Source organism: Oncorhynchus mykiss, chromosome 10 (assembly GCF_013265735.2).
Source record: "Oncorhynchus mykiss isolate Arlee chromosome 10, USDA_OmykA_1.1, whole genome shotgun sequence".
Classification (NCBI taxonomy): Eukaryota; Metazoa; Chordata; class Actinopteri; order Salmoniformes; family Salmonidae; genus Oncorhynchus; species Oncorhynchus mykiss.
Window position 1 is genome coordinate 46236262 of NC_048574.1, and position 21382 is coordinate 46257643.

General features: G+C 43.8%; 2 protein-coding genes across 2 annotated transcripts; both read right to left on the reverse strand.

The window, feature by feature from the left end:
• Positions 1-527: 527 nt before the first annotated feature.
• LOC110534072 lies at positions 528-9444 on the reverse strand. Its single transcript, XM_021618724.2, has 6 exons — positions 8782-9444; positions 8505-8626; positions 5583-5727; positions 5142-5445; positions 4515-4605; positions 528-3237 (listed from the first exon to the last, which is right to left on the reverse strand). The coding sequence occupies exons 1-6, from the start codon at positions 8898-8900 to the stop codon at positions 686-688; spliced, it is 3333 nt and encodes a 1110-aa protein (XP_021474399.2). The 5' UTR covers positions 8901-9444; the 3' UTR covers positions 528-685.
• A 591-nt stretch (positions 9445-10035) lies between these two features.
• Positions 10036-21382, reverse strand: tmprss15 (transmembrane serine protease 15). Its single transcript, XM_021618725.2, has 25 exons — positions 21005-21382; positions 20660-20799; positions 20499-20566; positions 20245-20381; positions 17960-18043; positions 17714-17833; positions 17267-17375; positions 16484-16593; positions 16238-16375; positions 15797-15946; positions 15571-15676; positions 15299-15467; positions 15046-15187; positions 14731-14820; positions 14524-14649; positions 14245-14388; positions 13999-14109; positions 13748-13880; positions 13526-13621; positions 13199-13248; positions 12829-13066; positions 12384-12565; positions 11779-11874; positions 10771-10910; positions 10036-10498 (listed from the first exon to the last, which is right to left on the reverse strand). Exons 1-25 carry the CDS (start codon positions 21123-21125, stop codon positions 10337-10339), a joined length of 3162 nt encoding a protein of 1053 aa, XP_021474400.2. The 5' UTR covers positions 21126-21382; the 3' UTR covers positions 10036-10336.

The window sequence follows — 21382 nt, forward strand, 5'->3', positions numbered from 1 at the left end:
GAGCTAGCTAGCTTTTTTTTAATGAACAGCACTGTAGATGCGCGAGACAACTTCACCAGCATCATAGCATACGTATCGATGAATCGTTGTGACATATAAAATACTAGTGATAGTGTAATCCATGTGTAATAACTATGTAAAAAATGAATGAACGCGTTAAATTACTATGTGAGGTGCAGCCATATTCAGCTCCTGATTGGTCAACAAGCTTATTTGACGCGTCAAATAGTGTTAGTGTTGTCTTTTTTTGACACGCTAAGACCCAAACGGCGTTCCATATTCGTCTGCATATTTTCGTTAGGGAACGCCTACTCTGTGAAGTGCGAGTGTGCAATAACTCAATTCGCATTTGCACTAAACAACGCGATTTGTTTTACAACTTTGGCAAAGGGTAAAGTCTACAAAACTTAGTCCACTCTGTTCATAAAATAAATGTTTTTATCGATTATAACATTTGCAGAATGTCGGCCAAAATCCATCTCCTTCCATCTTCTCCCACTGCCAACCACTGAGCTTCCTCTCACTACCATATATCACCATATCATCAACATGGATTCAATAAATGTACAGATTCATTATTTGTTTTATTAATGTTTTTCAACTATAAATACATAGGCCAATAAGAAATGATTTTCACAAAAACGTTAAATATCTGCACAATGTTACTCAAAACGGTCGCCCTTTGCTAGAGTATTGACTCTTTCTCCCAATCATCACTGCTCAAGTAGTATTCTCCATCTGTAGTTGTATCTGAGTCATACTCCTCAAAGTCTGACAAACTGGAGCTAGTGATGGGCAGTAGTTCCATGGGGCCTTGAATGACTTGCAACTTCTGATCAATGATAAGTGAGTTTAAAATCTCTGTGTGCCAAGTCGATGACTCATTGAACCGTAGAGGCATAGGCAATGTCAGGCTCTTAGGGCTTAAGATGCTGTCTGTTTTTATTAGACTGATATAGGTTTTCTGAGTGCTAGAGAAAGCTCTGGAAAGGGTCCTGGGTGGGTGATCAAGGTCCCCTGGCCCTCTGATATCCTCCAGACTCCTTAGGTACCTTGTGGGGGCCATGTCAGTTCCTGTGGAGATGCGCCTGTTTCTTGATGTTCGGTTTGAGTAAATGTTGGTGACAGAGATGGAGCGGCCATGTTTCAGGCCAAAATCAGTAGTGGTTGGAGAGTTGTTGGAGTATGAGAGCTGTGTGGGTTTAAAACAGGCAGTTCTACTCCTATCTGATCTACTGTCCTTACCCATTGGGCTAGAGAAGACATCTTCATTCTTTGTGTTGAGGCTAAAATGACTGGTTCTAGAACTTCCAGAGTCCTTATGGGATTGACTACTAAAATAGGGTGAATGTGGATGATTTGTTCTACTTAATTCTTCTTTTGACAGCGATGGGTTTCCATTTTTCTCAGTTGATATTGTGTTCCTCTCTTTGTCATGAATATCTAACTGTGCATTCTTGGATGCTAATTTAACTGTGGAAATTGTCAGCCCATTGCAGCCTCTGTTTTGTTGTCTCAGTTGACCTGCCACATTACGTTGAAGGTCAATGGGTTTCAGCACTTCTTTGACCTCTGGAGACCTCTTCCCTGTCCGTCTATTCTCACTGATGACACTAGCTCCCTCAAGTGTTGATGGCACCGTTTTCCCCTTTCTACCAAACAACACACTCCTTTCCTCAATACGTTTGCTACTGAATATCATTCTGAGGCGATTCAGTACCTGATCTACTTTCCGGTTGCTTCTGTAACCAGTGGGCTCTTTTTCAGTCCTATCAGAGACAAGAGTTGCATCCTGAGCAGGCAGACCCAAGCTATTCTTTCTAATCTGAGATGCAAACAGATCCTTATTTGAAGTCTGACATTTAAATTCACTGATATTACGTGTTTCACTATCAATAATCTCTGAACCAGTCACTTTTATTTTTTCCCCTATCATCAACTGTTTTGTGTCTGCTGGGGCACTGTGTGTACCACCATAGGCTCTGGTGAGATCAGTCATATGATCTGGTGAAACTGGGGGGCTGTGAAGATGTGACTGAAGGCCGTGAGAGGCCCTGGAGCTGAGGCTGGAGAGAGAATGAGTCTTAACTGCCAGACTGGGACCTGTGTCATATACACCTGAATAATATGCATGGTGCTTGAACATTCTTTGGTTATTAGATTGAACGGAGGCATTCGTCTGCAGAATCCTCTGTTGGCTGATGGCTTTTGATAAACCAACCTGGGCTGCTAAGTTATGCTGCTTCGCCAACATGTTGATTCTCTCAGAAGATGACATCCATCTTGTGTTGCTGGGTGGTGAGTAGGGGGAGTGATTGTCACCAGCAGTATCCATGGACACAGCCTTGGTTAAATGTCTATCAAGTGACTTGGACCTGTTAAGGTATTTTGGACTCTCAGTTGCTGTATCTAAAGTGTTCTTAGACATGGGGAGAGAGTTAAATATCAAAGATGAGCTTAATCTGGTCCTATTTTCAAGAGGGTAATGAGACAGTGCAGTATGAGGCAGGATTCTGTTGAGGCTCTGGGGTGGGAAACATTGTAGGTCAGAGGCAGGGAACAAGGTGAGATGACTTCTTGAAATGTGCTGTCTCAAGGTGACTGGACTCTCTCGGTGGTCAGAGGAGGAGGGGAGGCCAGAGGGGAGGTTGGAGGGGAGGTCGGAGGAGAGGTTGGAAGGGAGGACGGAGGTGAAGTTGGAGGAGAGGCCGGAGGCTTCAGCCTGGGTCTCTACATAGTGGGAGGTGGGCAGTGTGGTGGAGCTGCTTGGTCTTAGCAAGGAGAACGTTCCTGGTGACTCCACACTCCATGGCCTGATCAAGGACAAATGGCGAGCTGGTGTTACGGCCCGACCAGAGGCCTTCTGAAGCTGGCTCCTCTTCAAGTTAGAAGACTGAAGTTTTGGTGGTTGATGTGGGCTGTGAAAGGGAATGTTCGTAACCTCAGGGGAAAGACTCTCCACAGTGGCAGTCCTGGGCAGGGACTGCTCTTGAGGTGCAAGGAAGGGGGAGGAAATGTCAGAGTAGTGGAGGCGGATGGGGCAGCTACATATGTTCCGATTTGGGCTAAAGGGAATGGACGTTTTCAATTCAGCTGATGGTTGGATGTGTTCTCCTTTCCGAGGTTTAGATGTAGGATCCTCATGCTTCACTGGTGGGTGGCTGATTGACTGTGGTGCTAACGCTGGTCCAGTCACTCCAGAACTTTCTTGGTCCTCTCTCTGATTCTGACCTATGGCTGGCCAATGAAGAGAACAAGATTGGTACATAGACCTTTGACACAGTTGTTCATATTTGTATTAACCATTTATTTGCTAGGAAACCAGCCTCTTTGAGACACAATCTAATTGTTTTACTAAGTATGTGTAAACATTGAGTGTACAAAATATCAAGAACACCCTCTTCAATTTGTCAGGCATGGACTCTACAAGGTGTCGAAAGCGTTCCACAGGGATGCTGGCCCATGTTGACTCCAATGCTTCCCACAGTTGTGTCAAGTTGTCTGGATGTCCTTTGGGTGGTGGACCATTATTGATACACACAGGAAACTGTTGAGCATGAAAAACCCAGCAGCATTACAGTTCTTGACACAAACTGGTGCGCCTGGCATTTACTACCATACCCCGTTCAAAGGCACTAAAATGTTTTTTTTTACCCTCTGAATGGCACACATACACAATCCATGTCTCAATTGCCTCAAGGCTTACAAATATTTTAACCTGTCGCCTCCTGTAACGTTCTGAGTGTAGTGGGTGAGAAGTCAGGCGCAGGAAGCAGAGAGTTCAGGGGAGTGCTATTTTAATGCACCACAACGGTGAACATAAGCCAACCCCACGAAAACACAGGGCGTAAACAAAACAAACGCCCCAAACAGGGGACTTAAACGGTCCAGAAAAGACCCACGAAATGGGAAAGCACGTAACTCACAGACGTGCACACAAGTTTACACAACACAGAAGGTCACAATAATTAATCCCGCACAAGGAACCAGGCGGGCCGGCTGACTAAATAAAGCCTCACTAATTATACAGAATTCAAAACAGGTGCACTCAATGAACACATAAGGGAGGGGGAGGAAATAATCAGTGGCAGCTAGTAGGCCGGCGACGACGACCGCCGAGCGCCACCCGAACGGGAAGGGGAGCCACCTTCGGTCGGAGTCGTGACACCTCCCCTTCATCTACACTGATTGAAGTGGATTTAACAAGTGACATCAATAAGGGATCATAGCTTTCACCTGGTTTCACCTGGTCAGTCAATGTCATGGAAAGAGCAGGTGTTCTTAATGTTTTGTACACTCAGTGCACATCAAATCAAGGATAACAGAAGTAACCACATCTAAACATATATGGCTCCATTTGTGTGTACATGGGTTACAGAATGCTCAAGTGAACTGTTTAAGTGTCTGTTTCACTCCCCGTCCAAACTAGGAGCCATCATAGCTGCAATCATAACACAGAGTTTACTATCTGTCCTTTAGTAAATAACCAGAGGAGGACTGGAGCCATTACACACCTGTGGAGCTCTCCTGCTTTCCCCCTGTTTCCAGTAGATCTGTTCTCCTCTTCCCTGTTTCACCCACAGGGAATGCAGCAGGTCCAATCACCTGTAAATGAGAGAGAGAGAGAAAGAGTTTAAGTATGCAAATCATGTCTATTTTTAGACATCACCTGCTGTGCTTGGCACCAACATACAATAGAGGGATTTGAATCAATATTTGCATTTAACCTTTGATCCATGAGCTCATCAAAAGCTATGGGCCAATCTCATAATAACTCAACAATACGTGCAACTCCCAATTAATCAAAATGTTGGTTAATCAAATAAATGTGGTTGTGAACGCAAACAAGCTATCAAGCTAAATTACATGACAGAGAGATATAGGAGAATAGGTTAGAATATGTTCTCAAGAACTGCCACAAGCCGATGAGTTTACCCAAGCATGTGTCATAGGCATGCATACCTGCTGAGGGTACACCCAAGCTGTTGAAAAGGCTCCCTGAAGGGGGTGTGTGAAATACGATAACTTTGATGCAGTGCGGAAAGCAATACTTTACAAGGAGATTATAGGCCCAAATGTGAGGGGAACACCCAGACTGGTTACTACACACCTACTGAGGGCCATTATGCACTAGTCTTTACCTTATTAGACTCCACTGAGTGATCCTCAGTGGGCTCCTCCTTTGCAGGACTCTCTGTGAGCTCCTCTCTGTGTGCCGCCTCTGTGTGTGCCTCCTCTGTGTGCACCTCTTTAGTAAGCTCCTCCTCTGTGTGCACCTCCTTGGTGAGCTCCTTCTCTGTATGCACCTCCTTGGTGAGCTGCTCCTCTGTGTGCACCTCCTTGTTAGGCTCCTCTGCAAACTCACCTATTTGCTCCTCCACATGCTTTGCCTCAGTACTCTTGCCTTCACAGCTTTGTCCTCCAGAAGAGGAGACGTTGCTAACCCTAGGGGATGGGTATAAGCCTGCATTAGAATATCCCTGTACCCTAATTTCATCCTCTGAAGGCTATTGTAACAGTAATCTGCATGTTTCCACCATGTTTGTAAGTGTACCAGCTACTTATTTGTTACAAAGGCTCACCCATTGTTATGGCTGTTGTTTTTCCCTCCCGGGTCTCTGCTGCCCCTGAGGCTGAACATGGAGCTGATACGGGCTCGCAGAGTTGTATGTCTTCCGCTACCGTCATCCTTCCCTTTTATTGGTTTACTTCTCACAGTTTGCTGCTCTGTAGAATGACAACGTGTTGAAATATCACTCAGGACAAGCAGCAGTGAGTTACTAACTATTATAGCCAAAGATAAAGAGTAGGATTGTATGGGCTTGACTGACTAACCTGACCCTGCAAACCTCATGAGTAGCAGCAATATCTACAGTTAGGTCACCAGTAGTGACCTAGTCATGCTCTCATTGGAGGAGTAGCAGATCAGATTCCATCTCTTACATCTTATTAGTCATCACTTGTCCTAAGGGCAATTTCAGGCCATTTCTGGGTCAATGGCTCACCTTACATTTGGCATTTTAGTCCTTTAGGAGATGCTCTTATCCAGAGCGACTTACAGTTGGCGCATTCATCTAAAGATAGCTAGGTGAGACAACCACATATCACAGTCGTAGTTTGTCCATTTTAACTCATTAAAGTAGTTATTAGCAAAGTCGGCGCTAGTAATACAAGTGCAGATGAGTTTTTTAATTGTTTTGTGGGATTTATTTAGGATATATTTATTTGAAGAGTTACAGTTCATGCTAACAGTTACATGTAATACACTACCGGTCAAACATTTTAGAACACCTACTCATTCAAGGGTTTTTCTTTATTTGTACAATTTTCTACATTGTAGAATAATAGTGAAGACATCAAAACTATGAAATAACACATATGGAATCATGTAGTAACCAAAAAAGTTTTAAAAAAAAATCAAAATACATTTTATACTTGAGATTCTTCAAATGGCCACCCTTTGCCTTGATGAAAGCTTTACACACTCTTGGCATTCTCTCAGCCAGCTTCACCTGGAATGCTTTTCCAACAGTCTTGAAGGAGTTCCCACATATGCTGAGCACTTGTTGGCTGCTTTTCCTTTACTCTGTGATCCGATTCATCCCAAACCAGGTCAGGGGTTTGCGGAGGCCAGATCATCTGAAGCAGCACTCCCTTACTTTCCTTCTTGGTAAAATAGCCCTTACACAGTCTGGAGGTGTGTTGGGTCATTGTCCTGTTGAAAAACAAATGATAGTCCCACTAAGCCCAAAACCAGATGGGATGGCGTATCGCTGCAGAATGCTGTGGTAGCCATGCTGGTTAAGTGCGCCTTGAATTCTAAATAAATCACAGACAGTGTCACCAGCAAAGCACCCCCACACCATAACACCTCCTCCTCCATGTTTCAAGTGGGAGATACACATGAGGAGATCATCCTTTCACCCACACCACGTCTCACAAAGACACAACGATTAGAACCAAAAATCTCAAATTTGGACTCCAGACCAAAGGACAAATTTCCACCGGTCTAATGTCCATTGCTCGTGTTTCTTGGCCCAAGCAAGTCTTTTCTTATTATTGGTGTCCTTTAGTAGTGGTTTCTTTGCAGCAATTTGACCATGAAGGCCTGATTCACACAGTCTCCTCTGAACAGTTGATGTATGGTCGTTTACCAAATAGGGTTATCTTCTGAATACCACCCTTACCTTGTCACAACACAACTGATTGGCTCAAACCCATCAAGAAGGAAAGAAATTCCACAAATTAAGTTTTAAGAACCTGTTAATTGAAATGTATTCCAGGTGACTACCTCATGAAGCTGGTTGAGAGAATGCCAAGAGTGTGCAAAGCTATCATCAAGGCAAAGGGTGGCTATTTGAAGAATCTCAAATATAAAATATATTTTGATATGTTTAATACTTTTTTGGGTTACTACATGATTCTATGGGTGGTATTTCATAGTTTTGATATCTTCACTTTTATTCTACAATGTAGAAAATAGTAAAAATAAAGAAAAACCCGTGAATGAGTAGGTGTTCTAAAACGTTTGACCGGTAGTGTACATAATAGTGATTATTCTCCCTAACACACGTCTAGCCAGTCATAGACAGAGCAAGTTAACAATTAACCATAAGTACATATTTACAGATAATTACAGTATATGGAAAGTCATGTTATGAGACATCTGTTAAGTTATGAGGACACTTTTAACCCTGTAGAACCAGAGCAGTTCCTGGCATAAGGGCCAGGAGCTTCATAGTTAGTAATGCAACACATGAAACACAGTGAGTACATTTACATGCACACAAATCATTTGTTATGAAACTGATTATGGCAGTAGGCCAGTTAAAGCATTATTCATGTAAACAATGTTTATTTTGATTGCAATTTTCTGCATTTATCAAAGTCCCATCAGCTAGCCTGATTTCAGACTTGTCCATGTAAACAGGATTATTAAGGATTTGTTCACCTTGCAAAGCATGTAAACGTTGAAATCAAACTATTATACTAATCTGACTATTCCCAATAATCGTGATACTGTACAGGTTTCTGTGCCTCTGGGAATGGAAGTTTTCTCCATCTCAGGTAGGAATATTAGCCTTCTCATTTACTGTGGGGTGTGAGGAAAAGCTCTGTGTCCCTTCCAACAGGCAAAGCTGAAACTCTATAGCACTGTGTTCTGCTACCCATGTGCATACACAGGGGCGCAACTTTGGTTTTAGAAGTGGGGGGGACATAATTATACATTTAAAAAAAATGTTATCCAGCCGAATAAACACTACAAACAGCCTACCCGACTACTTGGATGTGTCCAAGTAGTCGGGTAGGCTGTTTGTAGTGTTTATTCGGGGGGGGGGGGGGCAGAAATGCAATTTCAGAATGTGGGGGGGGATATACCCATATATCAAATAATCAAACACATGGTTTCCATTGAATTTGCACCGTTCCAGTATTATTATGAACCGTTTTCCCTTCAGCAGCCTCCACTGGTGTAGACAGTGTATCTGGTGGTCTGCCCTCACCTATGTTAGTGCTGTGTGGTGCCTGGGATAGGTGGACACTGCTCTTGTTAGTCTGCTGGTTTCTCAGGTTCTCCGGCCATCCTAACACAGACTTTCTGTCCCCCCGCTGTTCAAGCAGACGTCTGGTTACCACACAAGTATAAATGATTAGTCAGACATAAAGTATGTAGCTACACTCACACAGAGAGAGAAAAGCAGACAGAAACCCACAATTCAATCCAACTTTAAAAAATCAAATGCTGTCCTTTTACACTAAAGTATACGATCTCTCACTTACCCAATCCTCTCCTTTTCAATCTCCTTTAGACGCTTGTCTCTCTCTAGAACTTCAACAACAGCATGTGCCTCTTCATTGCTTAGGAAACCTAGATCCAAGTTCAAATTATACACTGTCATAGTTCCTAACTTGGCAGCAATCCCTAACTGATTCCACTACAGGTGAGGTGATAAAGGAAATGGAAAGTAAGTTGAAAGGAAACTGAAAATCAGACATTTAGATAACCAAACCACTGTTCTACAGTCTGCGTCTTCCCATTGCAGAGTACTCAGTGTTTTAGTCTGTCCCTCCCTTCATGCTCGAAGAACAAACATAACTCTATGCAGGTGGATCCACTTCGCTGGTCAGCTGAGAACAGAGCAGGTTACACCCTCTCACTGCCAGCACTCTATTTGTCTCCTGGGCAGTTTGCTGATGTTATCTACAATCTGCTAGATCCTTGGGCGTGTCGTCTAGCCGTGGTGAGAAGCATAGGACACATAATCCCTGTATTTTGCACCTGGCGTGCAACGCACTCCTCTATCAGAAGAGTCACAACATACACTGAGAATACAAAACATTCAGAACGGCTCTTCCCATGACATAGACTGAACAGGTGAATTCAGCTGAAAGCTATGATCCCTTATTGATGTCTCTTGTTAAATCCACTTCAGTCGGTGTAGATGAAAGGGAGGAGACAGGTTAAAGAAGGATTTCTAAGCCTTGAGACATGGATTGTGTATGTGTGCCATTCAGAGGGTGAATGGGAAAGACAAAAGATTTAAGTGGCTGTGAACGGGGTATGGTAGTAGGTGCCAGGCAGATTTGTGTCAAGAACTGCAATGCTGCTGGGTGTTTCATGCTCAACAGTTTCCCGTGTGTATCAAGAATGGTCCACCACCCAAAGGACCTCCAGATAACTTGACACAACTGTGGGAAGCATTGGAGTCAACATGGCCCAGCATCCCTGTGTAACACTTTCGACACCTTGTAGAGTCCAAGCCCCAACGAACTGAGGCTGTTCTGAGGGCAAAAGTGTGGGTGCAACTCAATATTAGGTGTTTAGAATGTTTGATACACTCAGTGTATACGGTACATGAGCATTCTAACTATTCAGCCCCAACTTTTACCATTCAATGACTTGAAAAGGAATAGGAAATATGTAAACATTTGACAGTAAGAAGGTTTGTCTCTAGTGTTAAGATCAAATGCATACAATATCACTGTAATTCATAAGGCATTGTGGTGTGAAAAAAACCATATCATCTCCAAAGCTTAATACGCAAGATACTGCCATCTTGTGTCATAATTTCACAACATTTAATTTCTTCTTCAGGACCAGCCATGGGAAGTCTCATTTGTGTTGTAGGTACAACAACTGATTTTTATAAGTATAAGATAGCATAGAAATGCAAACAATTATTTGTACATATTTTGAATATCCCTGTAAAGCTGTGTTACACCATTGTACTTATTCAAACGCATTGATTGATTTAGTAACCAAGACTGCATATGATCCTAATTCAGGACTGAATATTCTGTTTCCCTGGAGCCTGCAATCCCAGTGTCCCCAGTGTCAGGAGAGCCGTCTGGTCTGGACGACCCAGTCAGTGAACTGGGAGACCAGGGCGTACACACCAGGGCGCTGGGGGCGGCCACACCCCACACCAAAAGAAATCACGCCAACCTGCACCCAGTGGCCATCCTCCTCACACATGAGAGGACCTCCAGAGTCCCCCTAAAACAACAGGAAGACACAGTCAGTGGACATAATTCTCACACACTGTACATGGATACTACTAACTGTGGATGGCATTGTGTACAGCTGGCATTGTACTGTAAAATACACAAATACCCAAACTTTACTATCCAGTGCTGCCTTGGGGGCAGTATACCATATTTTGCTGCGTTGGGACAGTATACTATCTGAAAGTTTTCCTGGTGCAGTTCTTTCACAGACATGTAGCGTGTTCTGCCCACAGAGGGTTATGACCATTGAAATCCATGTACCTGGCAGGAGTCCACTCCCCCCTCAGAGTAGCCGGCACACACCATCCTTGCTGTAATGTTGTACTCAGGTAGCAGCTTCTGACACTCAGAGCGGCTCACCAGGGGCAGCACTGCCTGCTGCAGCACATTAGCTGATGTGCCTGGAGGGAATATCAACATTTACAGGCACATATATCAATTATAATGATCAATTTCAAGTGTATAGCGCTTTTCATCAACCACATCCTCAGAGTAACCTGTTAATGACATCGTGAACTAACTCAGGAGGCTGAAGAAATTTGTCTTGACACCTAAAACCCTCACAAACTTTTACAATTGAGAGCATCCTGTCGGGCTGTATCACCGCCTGGTACGGCAACTGCACCACCCGCAACCGGAGCGATCTCCAGAGGGTGGTTCCGTCTGCCCAACGCATCATCGGGGCAAACTACCTGCCCCCCAGGACACCTACAGCACCCGATGTCACAGGAAGGCCAAAAAGATCATCAAGGACAACAACCACCCGAGCCACTGCCTGTTCATCCCGCTATCATCCAGAAGGCGAGGTCAGTACAGGTGCATCAAAGCTGGGACCAAGAGACTGAAAAACAGCTTCTATCTCAAGGCCATCATACTGTTAAATAGCCATCCATAGCATATTAGAGGCTGCTGTCCTAGACATTGACTTGAAATCACTGGCCACTTTAATAATTGGAACACTAGTCACTTTAATAATAATGTTCACATATTTTCCATTACATCTCATATGTATATACTGTATTCTGTCCTATTCTACTGTATCTTACTCTATGCCGCTCTGACATTGCTCGTCCAAATATTTATATATTCTTAATTCCATTCCTTTACTTTAGATTGAGTGTATTTTTACACATTACTTGTTAGATATTACTGCACTGTTGGAGCTAGAAACACAAGCATTTCGCTACACCCGCAATAACATCTGCTAAACACGTGTATGTGACAAATACAATTTGATTTGATTTGATTGAGTGACACCAGAGTCCTAACCTTGCTCTACTTCTGCTCCCCAGCCTGTAATGAAACACTTCATCCCAGCCTCAAACTGCTGGCCACTTCCTGGCAGACAGATGGGTTGAATGTTATCTGTAAAAGAAGGACCTGTGTCAATATGATATCCTGTTTGTGTGGATCTGTGTGAAGATTAAATTGTGTGTGTGTGGATCTATGTGAATATTAAATCCTGTGTGTGTGGATCTATGTGAATATTAAATCCTGTGTGTGTGGATCTGTGTGAAGATTAAATCGTGTGTGTGTGGATCTATGTGAATATTAAATCCTGTGTGTGTGGATCTTTGTGAAGATTAAATCGTGTGTGTGTGGATCTATGTGAATATTAAATCCTGTGTGTGTGGATCTATGTGAATATTAAATCCTGTGTGTGTGGATCTGTGTGTATATTAAATCCTGTGTGTGTGGATCTGTGTGTATATTAAATCCTGTGTGTGTGGATCTGTGTGAATATGTGAGGTACATCTACTTAATAATCCACTTTATATGAACACAACATGACATGGCCCCTTGTGCTCAGTGCCAATCTGACATAAGGTCAAACTCCCAGGCTATGTAGAGCAGAGGGGTGTTTGATTGCACACCTGTGAAGTTGACGTTTGTTTGAAGGTGCATCATTGCGATGTCAGCATCCTTGGTCCTTCTGTTGTAGTGTTTGTTCATGATGATGTGGTCAACCTTTCGGGTCTGTGATGGGAGAACATCTACACTGTCCTGGGAGTGAAGGCCCAAAACTGCCTCCCAGTTGGAAAGGTGAATATTTTTCCTGCAGGATAAAAAGACAGCCGTCAACATAGACATGGGCTGTGAAACTCCAAATGTATGGACCAGAAAAACAATGGTAGAGCTACTCTGTACTCAAATACGTCAAACTCAGTTGAGGGTAAATGCACAGAAACATGTGACATGTTGTGTGCAGAGAAAGGTGAGGCTCAGGTGTATACACAGTGTATATTTACAGTGTACACAAAGTAAAGGTGAATACGAGAGCATAAACAAACAGTATAAATGCAGAGGAGGATTCCTCACCCATAAACGCAGTGTGCAGCGGTGACCAACCACTCGTTGTCAATCAGAGTAGCTCCACACACATGGCGGCCCCTAAAGTACAGCGACACCATCCATGGCCACGCCCCCTTACGAGCGTCTGTCCCTCCCACCACTCTGACAGTTCCACTCTCCTCCAACTCCTCTCCTTTCTCCTCCCTCCTTAGTTCAGTGGACCCACTTCGATCCATCTTCTGGGAGACCATACGGACGCCACACGCTAAAATGCACAGTATAGTGTTTTTGAGTGTATTTTGTTCAGTTGTCAAAACGTGTCAATGTCTATATGTGAATGAGTACTTACAGTATGTATCATGTTACTATGTTGATGCTTTATGCTTTTCATACTCACGTTGGTTGTCACATTCCAAAGATATAACCTTTTCACCCGTACATTTTTCACTATGGGAAATAGAAACAAACAAGTTGGATGCTGGTATGACTGTTGAATCAAAGTTGAATTATTAGAGGCAGGTAGCCTAGCGGTTAAGAGGGTTGGGTCAGTAACCGAAAGGTTGGATTTCCTCAATTCCCGAGCCGACTAAGTGAAAAATCGGTCGATGTGCCCTTGAGCAAGGCACTTAATTGCTCCTGTAAGTAGCTCTGGATAAGAGCGCCTGCTAAATTACTTATTTAAAAAAAAAACGTAAATTAAAGCCGTTTGTTGAATGTAGTGTACCTGGGGGTCAGGTCCAGGTTACCGTTGGCTGCCACACTCACGGTGGTGAAGGGAGAGTCTTTCTCTGTGGACGGTATGAGGAGGGCACTTCCTGATCTAGAGTACATGTTAACACAGTGACTTCACTCTGTCAAACATACAAAGAATGACTGTTTCTCACACACACACACACACACACACACACACACTCACACTCACACTCACACACAGCAGAGGTCTCACCTGTAGCCCAGGTAACGACACATGAAGTGGGAGAGCTGAGAGTTCCAGTGTTGACCACAGGTTGTGTACCTAGTGGTCTGGACCTGGAGCTGCAGATGTCTGACACTCGTACTGTCCACTGATACCTGATGCACTAAAACGCATAGAATCACGGAGAACCACTTTACCAGTCTTTTGGCCCACGTGACTTTTACTGGCATGAATTGCTGTATGAGTGTGAACAGGGTCACAGCTTCATTTGTTTTACTCACCACAGTCAGCTTCGTCTGAGGAGTCAGCGCAGTCTGGTTGGCCGTTACACACACTGACATTGGAGATACATTCTCCAGACTGACACCGATATTTCCCAGTGACACAAGGCTCTGGAATTTGAAATGACAAAGGCAGTTTGGTTACTTGGCTATTGAAGAACAAAGAGTACATCAGGTAAGGTTCATTCAGAACTACTCATTTTGGACTTCAGAATGTTGAATTGGTTACTTAATATAAAATCTTACTTGGCATGCCCAGTGCTAATCCAGATGTGAAGTTGGCACGGAACCCTCTGCCGTACCCTGTACTGTCCGTAAAGAATATCACTGTGATCTGATTGGCTGTGGAGATCACATCTGGAAAGGTAGCATCAGTACCAGTGAAGACACCTGACAAAAAAACACTCATCAATTCACCACAGTAAACCTCATCTGCATATTCAATAACAACTAACAGTGTCATGGTAACATGACAGAGGCTCGTGTAGGAAGGACGTCACAGTAAGAGGAGGGTCAGAGACTCACCCAGCAGTTCAGACTGTGGCCCCGCCCCATCCCGCACCTCCACCATGTCATAGGTCGACTCAACGTCAAAATCCAGGAAGTGAAGCAGGATGTTCCATCCTTCCCTGGCATGAAGAGTCCACAAACCTTTCCCAGGATAAACAGATGTATGAACACCACATTTCAACCAATTAGATTTTTTTTTAAAACAAAAAACAAAATTCGTACAAGAAGCCTTGTTTCCATAGGAGTGTGGGTAGTTTGGGGAGCTGAATGTAGAGTTGGGTTCCCAGAGGTCAAAAGGTCCTCCACAGTCAGCTGAGAAAGAGGAAGGAATACACGCTTTAGATGATACCATGGAAAACAAGGACACATGACATTAACGGACACAGAACAGTGATTGTCAGGTGAGAGAGGGCGAGTTGGTGACTCAGTGGTAGTGGATGAGTGTGCTGGTTAATGATGATGGGGTGTTTCTGTTCAGAATGGACGGCCTGTGTCAAAGTGTTTCATGTGAAGACCATGTGGTTAACAGTAACATACGAGGTATTGGAGGTGGTGTTGTAGGGGTGGGAACCACTGTTGGGTCTGGTGGGTCCGCCCCACAGGGACCATTTGTCAGACTAATGTCATCCAGGGCGATGTCATTCTTCATACCCCCCTTCTTCTGAGCCTCAAAAACCACCTGGAGAAGAACATCGCAGCGAAGAGACAGATCCTTATAGAAAGACATAACATGCACAGCCAAGTATAACAACGTGGCAATTACACAGTGTGGGATTCAGAGCGCTCTGACCGTTGCATCAGCTGTGCTGTTCAGGGTGACCTGGCCAAAGTTCCAGTTATCTCCATAGTTCCCCTCCTTCTGGAAGACCACAATGACTGAAGCTTCTCTGACCAAAGAAGTTGACCGTCTCTCTACCAACACCCTCAGCCGATGCACATTCTCTCCATACATGTGGTACCTGGAGCAACAAGCAGCATAAATACACATCTGGTGAGAGGCTATGTGTTTAGAGATGGATATCCACAGACAGTACATGAATAGAGGGAGAGAGGGTCACTTACCAGAACTTCAGACACATTGGTTCTTTTGAATGAGCTAATCGGAGGCTGCGGATCTTGAAGTTCTTCTCCCACTGGCCAGGGCTTCCCGGTGTGACAATGTAGTAGCCTGTTTCGTCGGAACACAACAACAGTCACAGAACAGAAACAGACTGCAGCATTGCGGCTTCGACATGAAATCATAACGTCTCAGCTAAGTAAAGTAATGTATTGTCACATAATGACACACCTGATTGGTTACCAAATGTATGGTCAAAGTTTGGGCCTGTGAAAGGGGGGAATGTGGGGGTATTGGTGCGTATCCAGTCCCCTTCATCCTCAGGCTCCTGCCTCCAGAAACACAGGCCCTCCTCAAAGGAGCAGCTCAGCCTCTCCTCATCTGAGAGGACAGAGAGGAACACTGTCACGGCCATTTCACAGAGACCCAAAACCAAATCATATTGCAATCTTCCTTCTAGTTTGTTCTGATAACTTCAAAGGAAATCTTTTAGGCAGGGTTTCCCAAACTCGGTCCTCGGGACCCCAAGGGACTACACAGCTGATTCAAATAATAAACTAATTATCAAGCTTTGATCATTTGAATCAGCTGTGTAGTGTTAGTGCAAGAACCAAAACGTGCACCCCTTAGGGTCCCGAGGACCGAGTTTGGGATACGCTGCTTTAAGTTTACTAGAGAGGTTGCTGATGTCTTCTGCTGAGTAGGTGGCATTAAATCCTTGGAAATTGTTGTAATCGTCAGAAGAGAACTCAACAGTGGCCTTGTCAGACAGCAGCCACACAATGCCTGGGGAACGGCCTGACAGCAGGTCTGAAACACAGCCATAGTGGGTGGTAGGTGGGCTATTACTGTAGTTTATCTAGATATTTTGCTGAATAGAAATTAGTACATGTTTGCTCAGGAGTGTTATATACTTACATGTCAGATTTTTCCCCTGTCCTGTGCCCTCATATAGACTGAGAGTATCAATCTCTTCTTCTGTGTCGAATGAGTGGAAATTCATCTTTATGGCCAGTCCGTTCTGAACTCTAAAAATAACAAATGTACAGTACCAGTCAAAAGTTTGGACACACTTACTCATTCAAGGGGTTTTTCTTTATTTTTACTATTGGCTACATTGTAGAATAATAGTGAAGACATCAAAACTATGAAATAACATGTAGTAACCCCACACCATCACACGTCCTCCTCCTCCGTGCATCTCCACACATGCAGAGATCATCCGTTCAGCTACTCTGCGTCTAGGACGTCCTAGGAACAGTGGGTTAACTGCCTGTTCAGGGGCAGAACGACAGATTTGTACCTTGTCAGCTCGGGATTTGAACCTTCCGGATACTAGTCCAACGCTCTTACCACTAGGCTACCCTGCCACCCATGAAAAAATCAAGAAGGCAAAAGGGTGGCTACTTTGAAGAATCTCAAATATAAAATATATATGTAACACTTTTTTGGGTTACGACATGATTCCATATGTGTTATTTCATAGTTTTGATGTCTTCACTATTATTCTACAATGTAGAAAATAGTACAAATAAAGAAAAACCCTTGAATGAGTAGGTGTGTCCAAACTTTTGACTGGTACTGTGTATATATATGTATTTTAAATTAAGGTAGCACAAAAAGTAGAGAGGTAGCACTGGTATGTCAGGTAAAAGTATATGAAAGTGAGTAGTGTGTAGTTAGTGTGAGAAGCAGGACTACCGTATGACCCAGCGGCAAATCATGCCATTGTTGTAGGGGAGAGGGAAGTTTTCCGAATGGAAGGAGCCCGTAGGACCAAGAAGAAGGAATTGGCCATCGCACTTTGTTGCTATGAAAATATGAGATATCCACACAGTTCAAGTCTGTTATGCTACCAATGCACTCATGACCACATTACCAGACCCCACATTAGGAGTTGGCATGACATTCTTGTTACTCTGTACCATCTATACAGTCAAGAACAATGTTTATCCACTTCGTTATTAATCGTCCACCAGCCGGATCTCACCTAGAGGGTTCAAAATGGAACCCCAAAAAGGGTTCTACCTGGAACCAAAAAGGGTTATCCTAATGGGGACAGCCGAATAACCCTTTTGGAATTATTTTTCTCTAAGAGTGTAGGGACGAGGTTACATAATCAGCAAACACTGAGTCTCAAACACTCACCACAGAGAGTATGGTTTTCATCTGAGCCATCAGGACAATTGTCTACTCCATCACAAAACTGCATGGTGGCCACACATGTAGTGCCGTCCCCACAGGCCATATGATAAGGTGGGCATTTCCCTGTGGACATTAATCATCATTCGCCATCATCAATGAAATGTACAAAAAAAAAAAAAAAATGGTACTGGTACAGTACTACAGTACGACTCATCTACTGTAAGTGTTTCCTATCGATTCCGTTCTCACCCGAAGAAGATGTAGTGGAAAGATGAGGTGTAGTGGTCCATTTGGTTGAAGAGGTCGGTTGGTATGTAGTTAGGTCCTCTTTCACTTAACAGAAACATCATATAGGTTCAAATTCTCAATGCTGCATTTCAGACAAGTCTTCTGGATGAGTAACGTGGTAATAGATCTAGATCCCATTTTCTTCCCAATACTATGATCATGCATCGGTATGTATAAGGTGTGTTTTACACCTACAGTGCATACGGAAAGTATTCTGACAATAGCATCCAGGTCACAGGTATACAGTAAATCTGGAAAGTATTTAGACCCCTTTATTTTTTCCCACATTTTGTTACTTTACAGCCTTATTCTAAAATGGATGAAATAAAACATTTCCCTCATCATTCTACACACAATACCCCATAATGACAAAGTGAAAACAGGTTTTTAGAAATGTTCGCAAATGTATTAAAACTAGACGACAGAAATACCTAAATTTACATAAGTATTCAGACCCTTTGCTATGAGACTTGAAAAATTGAGCTCAGATGCATCCTGTTTCCATTGATCATCTTTGAGATTATTTGAGGCCACCTGCGGTTAATTCAATTGATTGGGCATGATTTAGATAGTCTATATAAGGTCCCACTGTTGACAGTGCATGTCAGAGCAAAAGCCAAGCCATGAGGTCGAAGGACTTGTCCATAGAGCTCCGAGACAGGATTGTGTCGAGGCACAGATCTGGGGAAAGGGACCAAATAAATTCTGCAGCATTGAAGGTCCCCAAGAACACGGTGGTCTCCATAACTCTTAAATAGAAGAAGTTTGGAACCACCAAGACTCTTCATAGATCTGGCCTCCCGGCCAAACTGAGCAATCGAGGGAGAAGGGCCTTGGTCAGGGAGGTGACCAAGAACCCAATGGTCACTTTGACAGAGCTCCAGAGTTCCTCTGTGGAGATGGGAGAACCTTCCAGAAGGACAACCTTCTTCGCAGCACTCCACCAATCAGGCCTTTATGGTAGAGTGGCCATACGGAAGCCACTCCTCAGTAAAAGGTATATGACAGCCCACTTGATGTTTGCCAAAAGGCACCTAAAGACTCTCAGACCATTAGAAACAATATTCTCTGGTCTGATTAAACCAAGTGTCACACCCTGGCCATAGAGAGGCTTTTATTCTCTATTTTGGGTGTGACTAGGGTGGGCATTCTATGTTCATTTTCTATGTTTTGTATTTCTTTGTTGTTTGGCCTGTGTGGTTCTCAATCAGAGGCAGCTATCTGTCATTGTCTCTGATTGAGAACCATAGCTTTTTCCCACTGGGTTTTTGTGGGTAGTTGTTTTCTGTTTTTGTGTCTGCACCAGACAGAACTGTTTTGGTTATTCTCTTTGTTATTTTTGAATTTAGTGTTCAGTGTCAATAAAATAACATGAACACGTACCACGCTGCGCTTTGGTCCTCACCTTCTTCCACCAACAGCCGTTACACCAAGATTGAACTCTTTGGCCAGAATGCCAAGCGTCACGTCTGGAGGAAATCTGGCACCATCCCTACGGTGAAGCATGGTGGTGGAAGAATCATGCTGTGGGGATGTTAATCAGTGGCAGGCACTGGAAGACTAGCCAGGATCAAGGGAAAGATCAACGGTGCAAAGTACAGAGAGATCCTTCATGAATAACTGCTCCAGAGCGCTGAGGACCTCAAAGTTGGGTGAAAGTTTACCTTCCAACAGGACAACAACCCTAAGCACACAACCAAGACAATGCAGGAGTGGCTTCGGGACAAGTCTCTGAATGTCCTTGAGTGGCCCAGCCAGAGCTCGGACTTGAAACCAATCGAAAATCTCTGGCGAGGACTGAAAATAGCTGTGCAGTGAAACTCCCCATCCAACCTGACAAAGCTTCAGAGGATCTGCAGACAATGGAAGAAACTCCCCAAGTACAAGTGTGCCAAGCTTGTAGCGTCATACCCAATGACTCGAGGCTGTAATCGCTGCCCAAGGTGCTTCAACAAAGTACTGAGTAAAGTGTGTGAATACTTATGTAAATGGGACATTTCAGTTGTTTTCAATACAGTTGCAATAAACTATAAAAAATAAAGAGTTGCACACTTCATAAACTTCCAGTAATTTATTACATTTGCAAAAAAATCTAAAAACCTATTTTGGCTTTGTCATTATGGGGTATTGTGTGTAGATTGATGTGGGGAAAAAACGATTTAATCCATTTTAGAATAAAGCTGTAACGTAACAAAATGTGGGAAAAAAATAAAGGGGTATAAATACTTTCCATATTTACTGTATACCTCTGACCTGGATGCTATTTTGGTTAACCACCAGGCCCCCAGTGCTCTGAAGCCCAGCCACCAGCTGCTGCTCTGCCTCCTTCACCTCCACACTCTGACGAAACTGCAGGTCAAAGTTCACCACCACACTGCCATTGCTGTCACATGGGGTGATTCATGGTCAGAAAGGGTATAACGACATTGTCACTTTCAGTATATATAACTATGCTATGAGGTTGTCATTTGTAAACATCATTATACACCTGAATTCTCACCTGAATTCTAAAACTTCACAGGCCTTGAAGTCATTATTGAGGGAGCCACGGCCGTAAGCGTCAGATATCTGTGAGAAAATACAGTATTTATAATACAAGGCTAAAGTGTGTAGGAGAGTGGACAGGAGAATGATACATGTGTGTATGGTATCCCGGCATACCAGATGCTCTGTGTCGAAGGCCAGGGACTTGAACTGCAGACTGCTCCTGTTTCTCAGCTTCTCAGTAAACACAGCCCCCCTCGTAATGACCAGCCTCCCACTGAACACAGACTCAGTCCCACCAAGACCACACTGGTCCACTGGGACAAACACACATACTGTCAGTGACTGACACTCCATACAAGACCAACAGATCAAAAACAAAACTATGGCAAATGGATATGTTTTACCCATAAGTTATGCACAGCATAGAGTATTACATTTGATTTCTATACAAACATACTGACCGTTTTAGTGACAGAAAAGGGAGGAAAGAAAACAAAAGTCTGGAGTGTTTTTTCTTACGGTCAGTCTGCATGGCGAGCCAGGTGATGATGATGAGACTGACACACACCGCCAGCAGGGTCAGACACAGGACACTCAGCAGCACCTCCGTGGACGACCAACGTCGCTTCCCACGCCACATGGCTCCCTGACGTCCTCACACACTCACACGGTCTTCTTGTCCTTCAGCTGACACCTCACACAGAATTCCCTGGGATTCAATCACTTTCTCTGTCATGAACTATCATAGGATTCTGCACTGCGGAGTGAGTCTCCAACTACACCCTACGTTTTCTGTTGTATCTACAGCCTGCTTCTTTGACTCTCCGCCGAGGAGAATTTCTCTGAAGGGCTACTTATTCATGAGAGCTTGGCCCTTTATCTCTGTGAGGGGCAGCA

Bases quoted from the DNA above. Each gene is read 5' to 3' on its own strand.
- tmprss15 (XM_021618725.2), bottom strand. From the start codon at position 21,125: ATGTGGCGTGGGAAGCGACGTTGGTCGTCCACGGAGGTGCTGCTGAGT. The intron at 20,567-20,659 runs GTATGCCGGGAT...ATTTTCTCACAG, and splicing joins CCTTCGACACAGAGCATCTG to ATATCTGACGCTTACGGCCG. The intron at 13,249-13,525 runs GTACACTACATT...TATTTCCCATAG, and splicing joins AACCTGGACCTGACCCCCAG to TGAAAAATGTACGGGTGAAA.
- LOC110534072 (XM_021618724.2), bottom strand. From the start codon at position 8,900: ATGACAGTGTATAATTTGAACTTGGATCTAGGTTTCCTAAGCAATGAA. The intron at 5,728-8,504 runs GTGAGGGCAGAC...GTCATTCTACAG, and splicing joins ACCACACAGCACTAACATAG to AGCAGCAAACTGTGAGAAGT. The intron at 5,446-5,582 runs GTGAGCCTTTGT...CCCATCCCCTAG, and splicing joins AACAACAGCCATAACAATGG to GGTTAGCAACGTCTCCTCTT.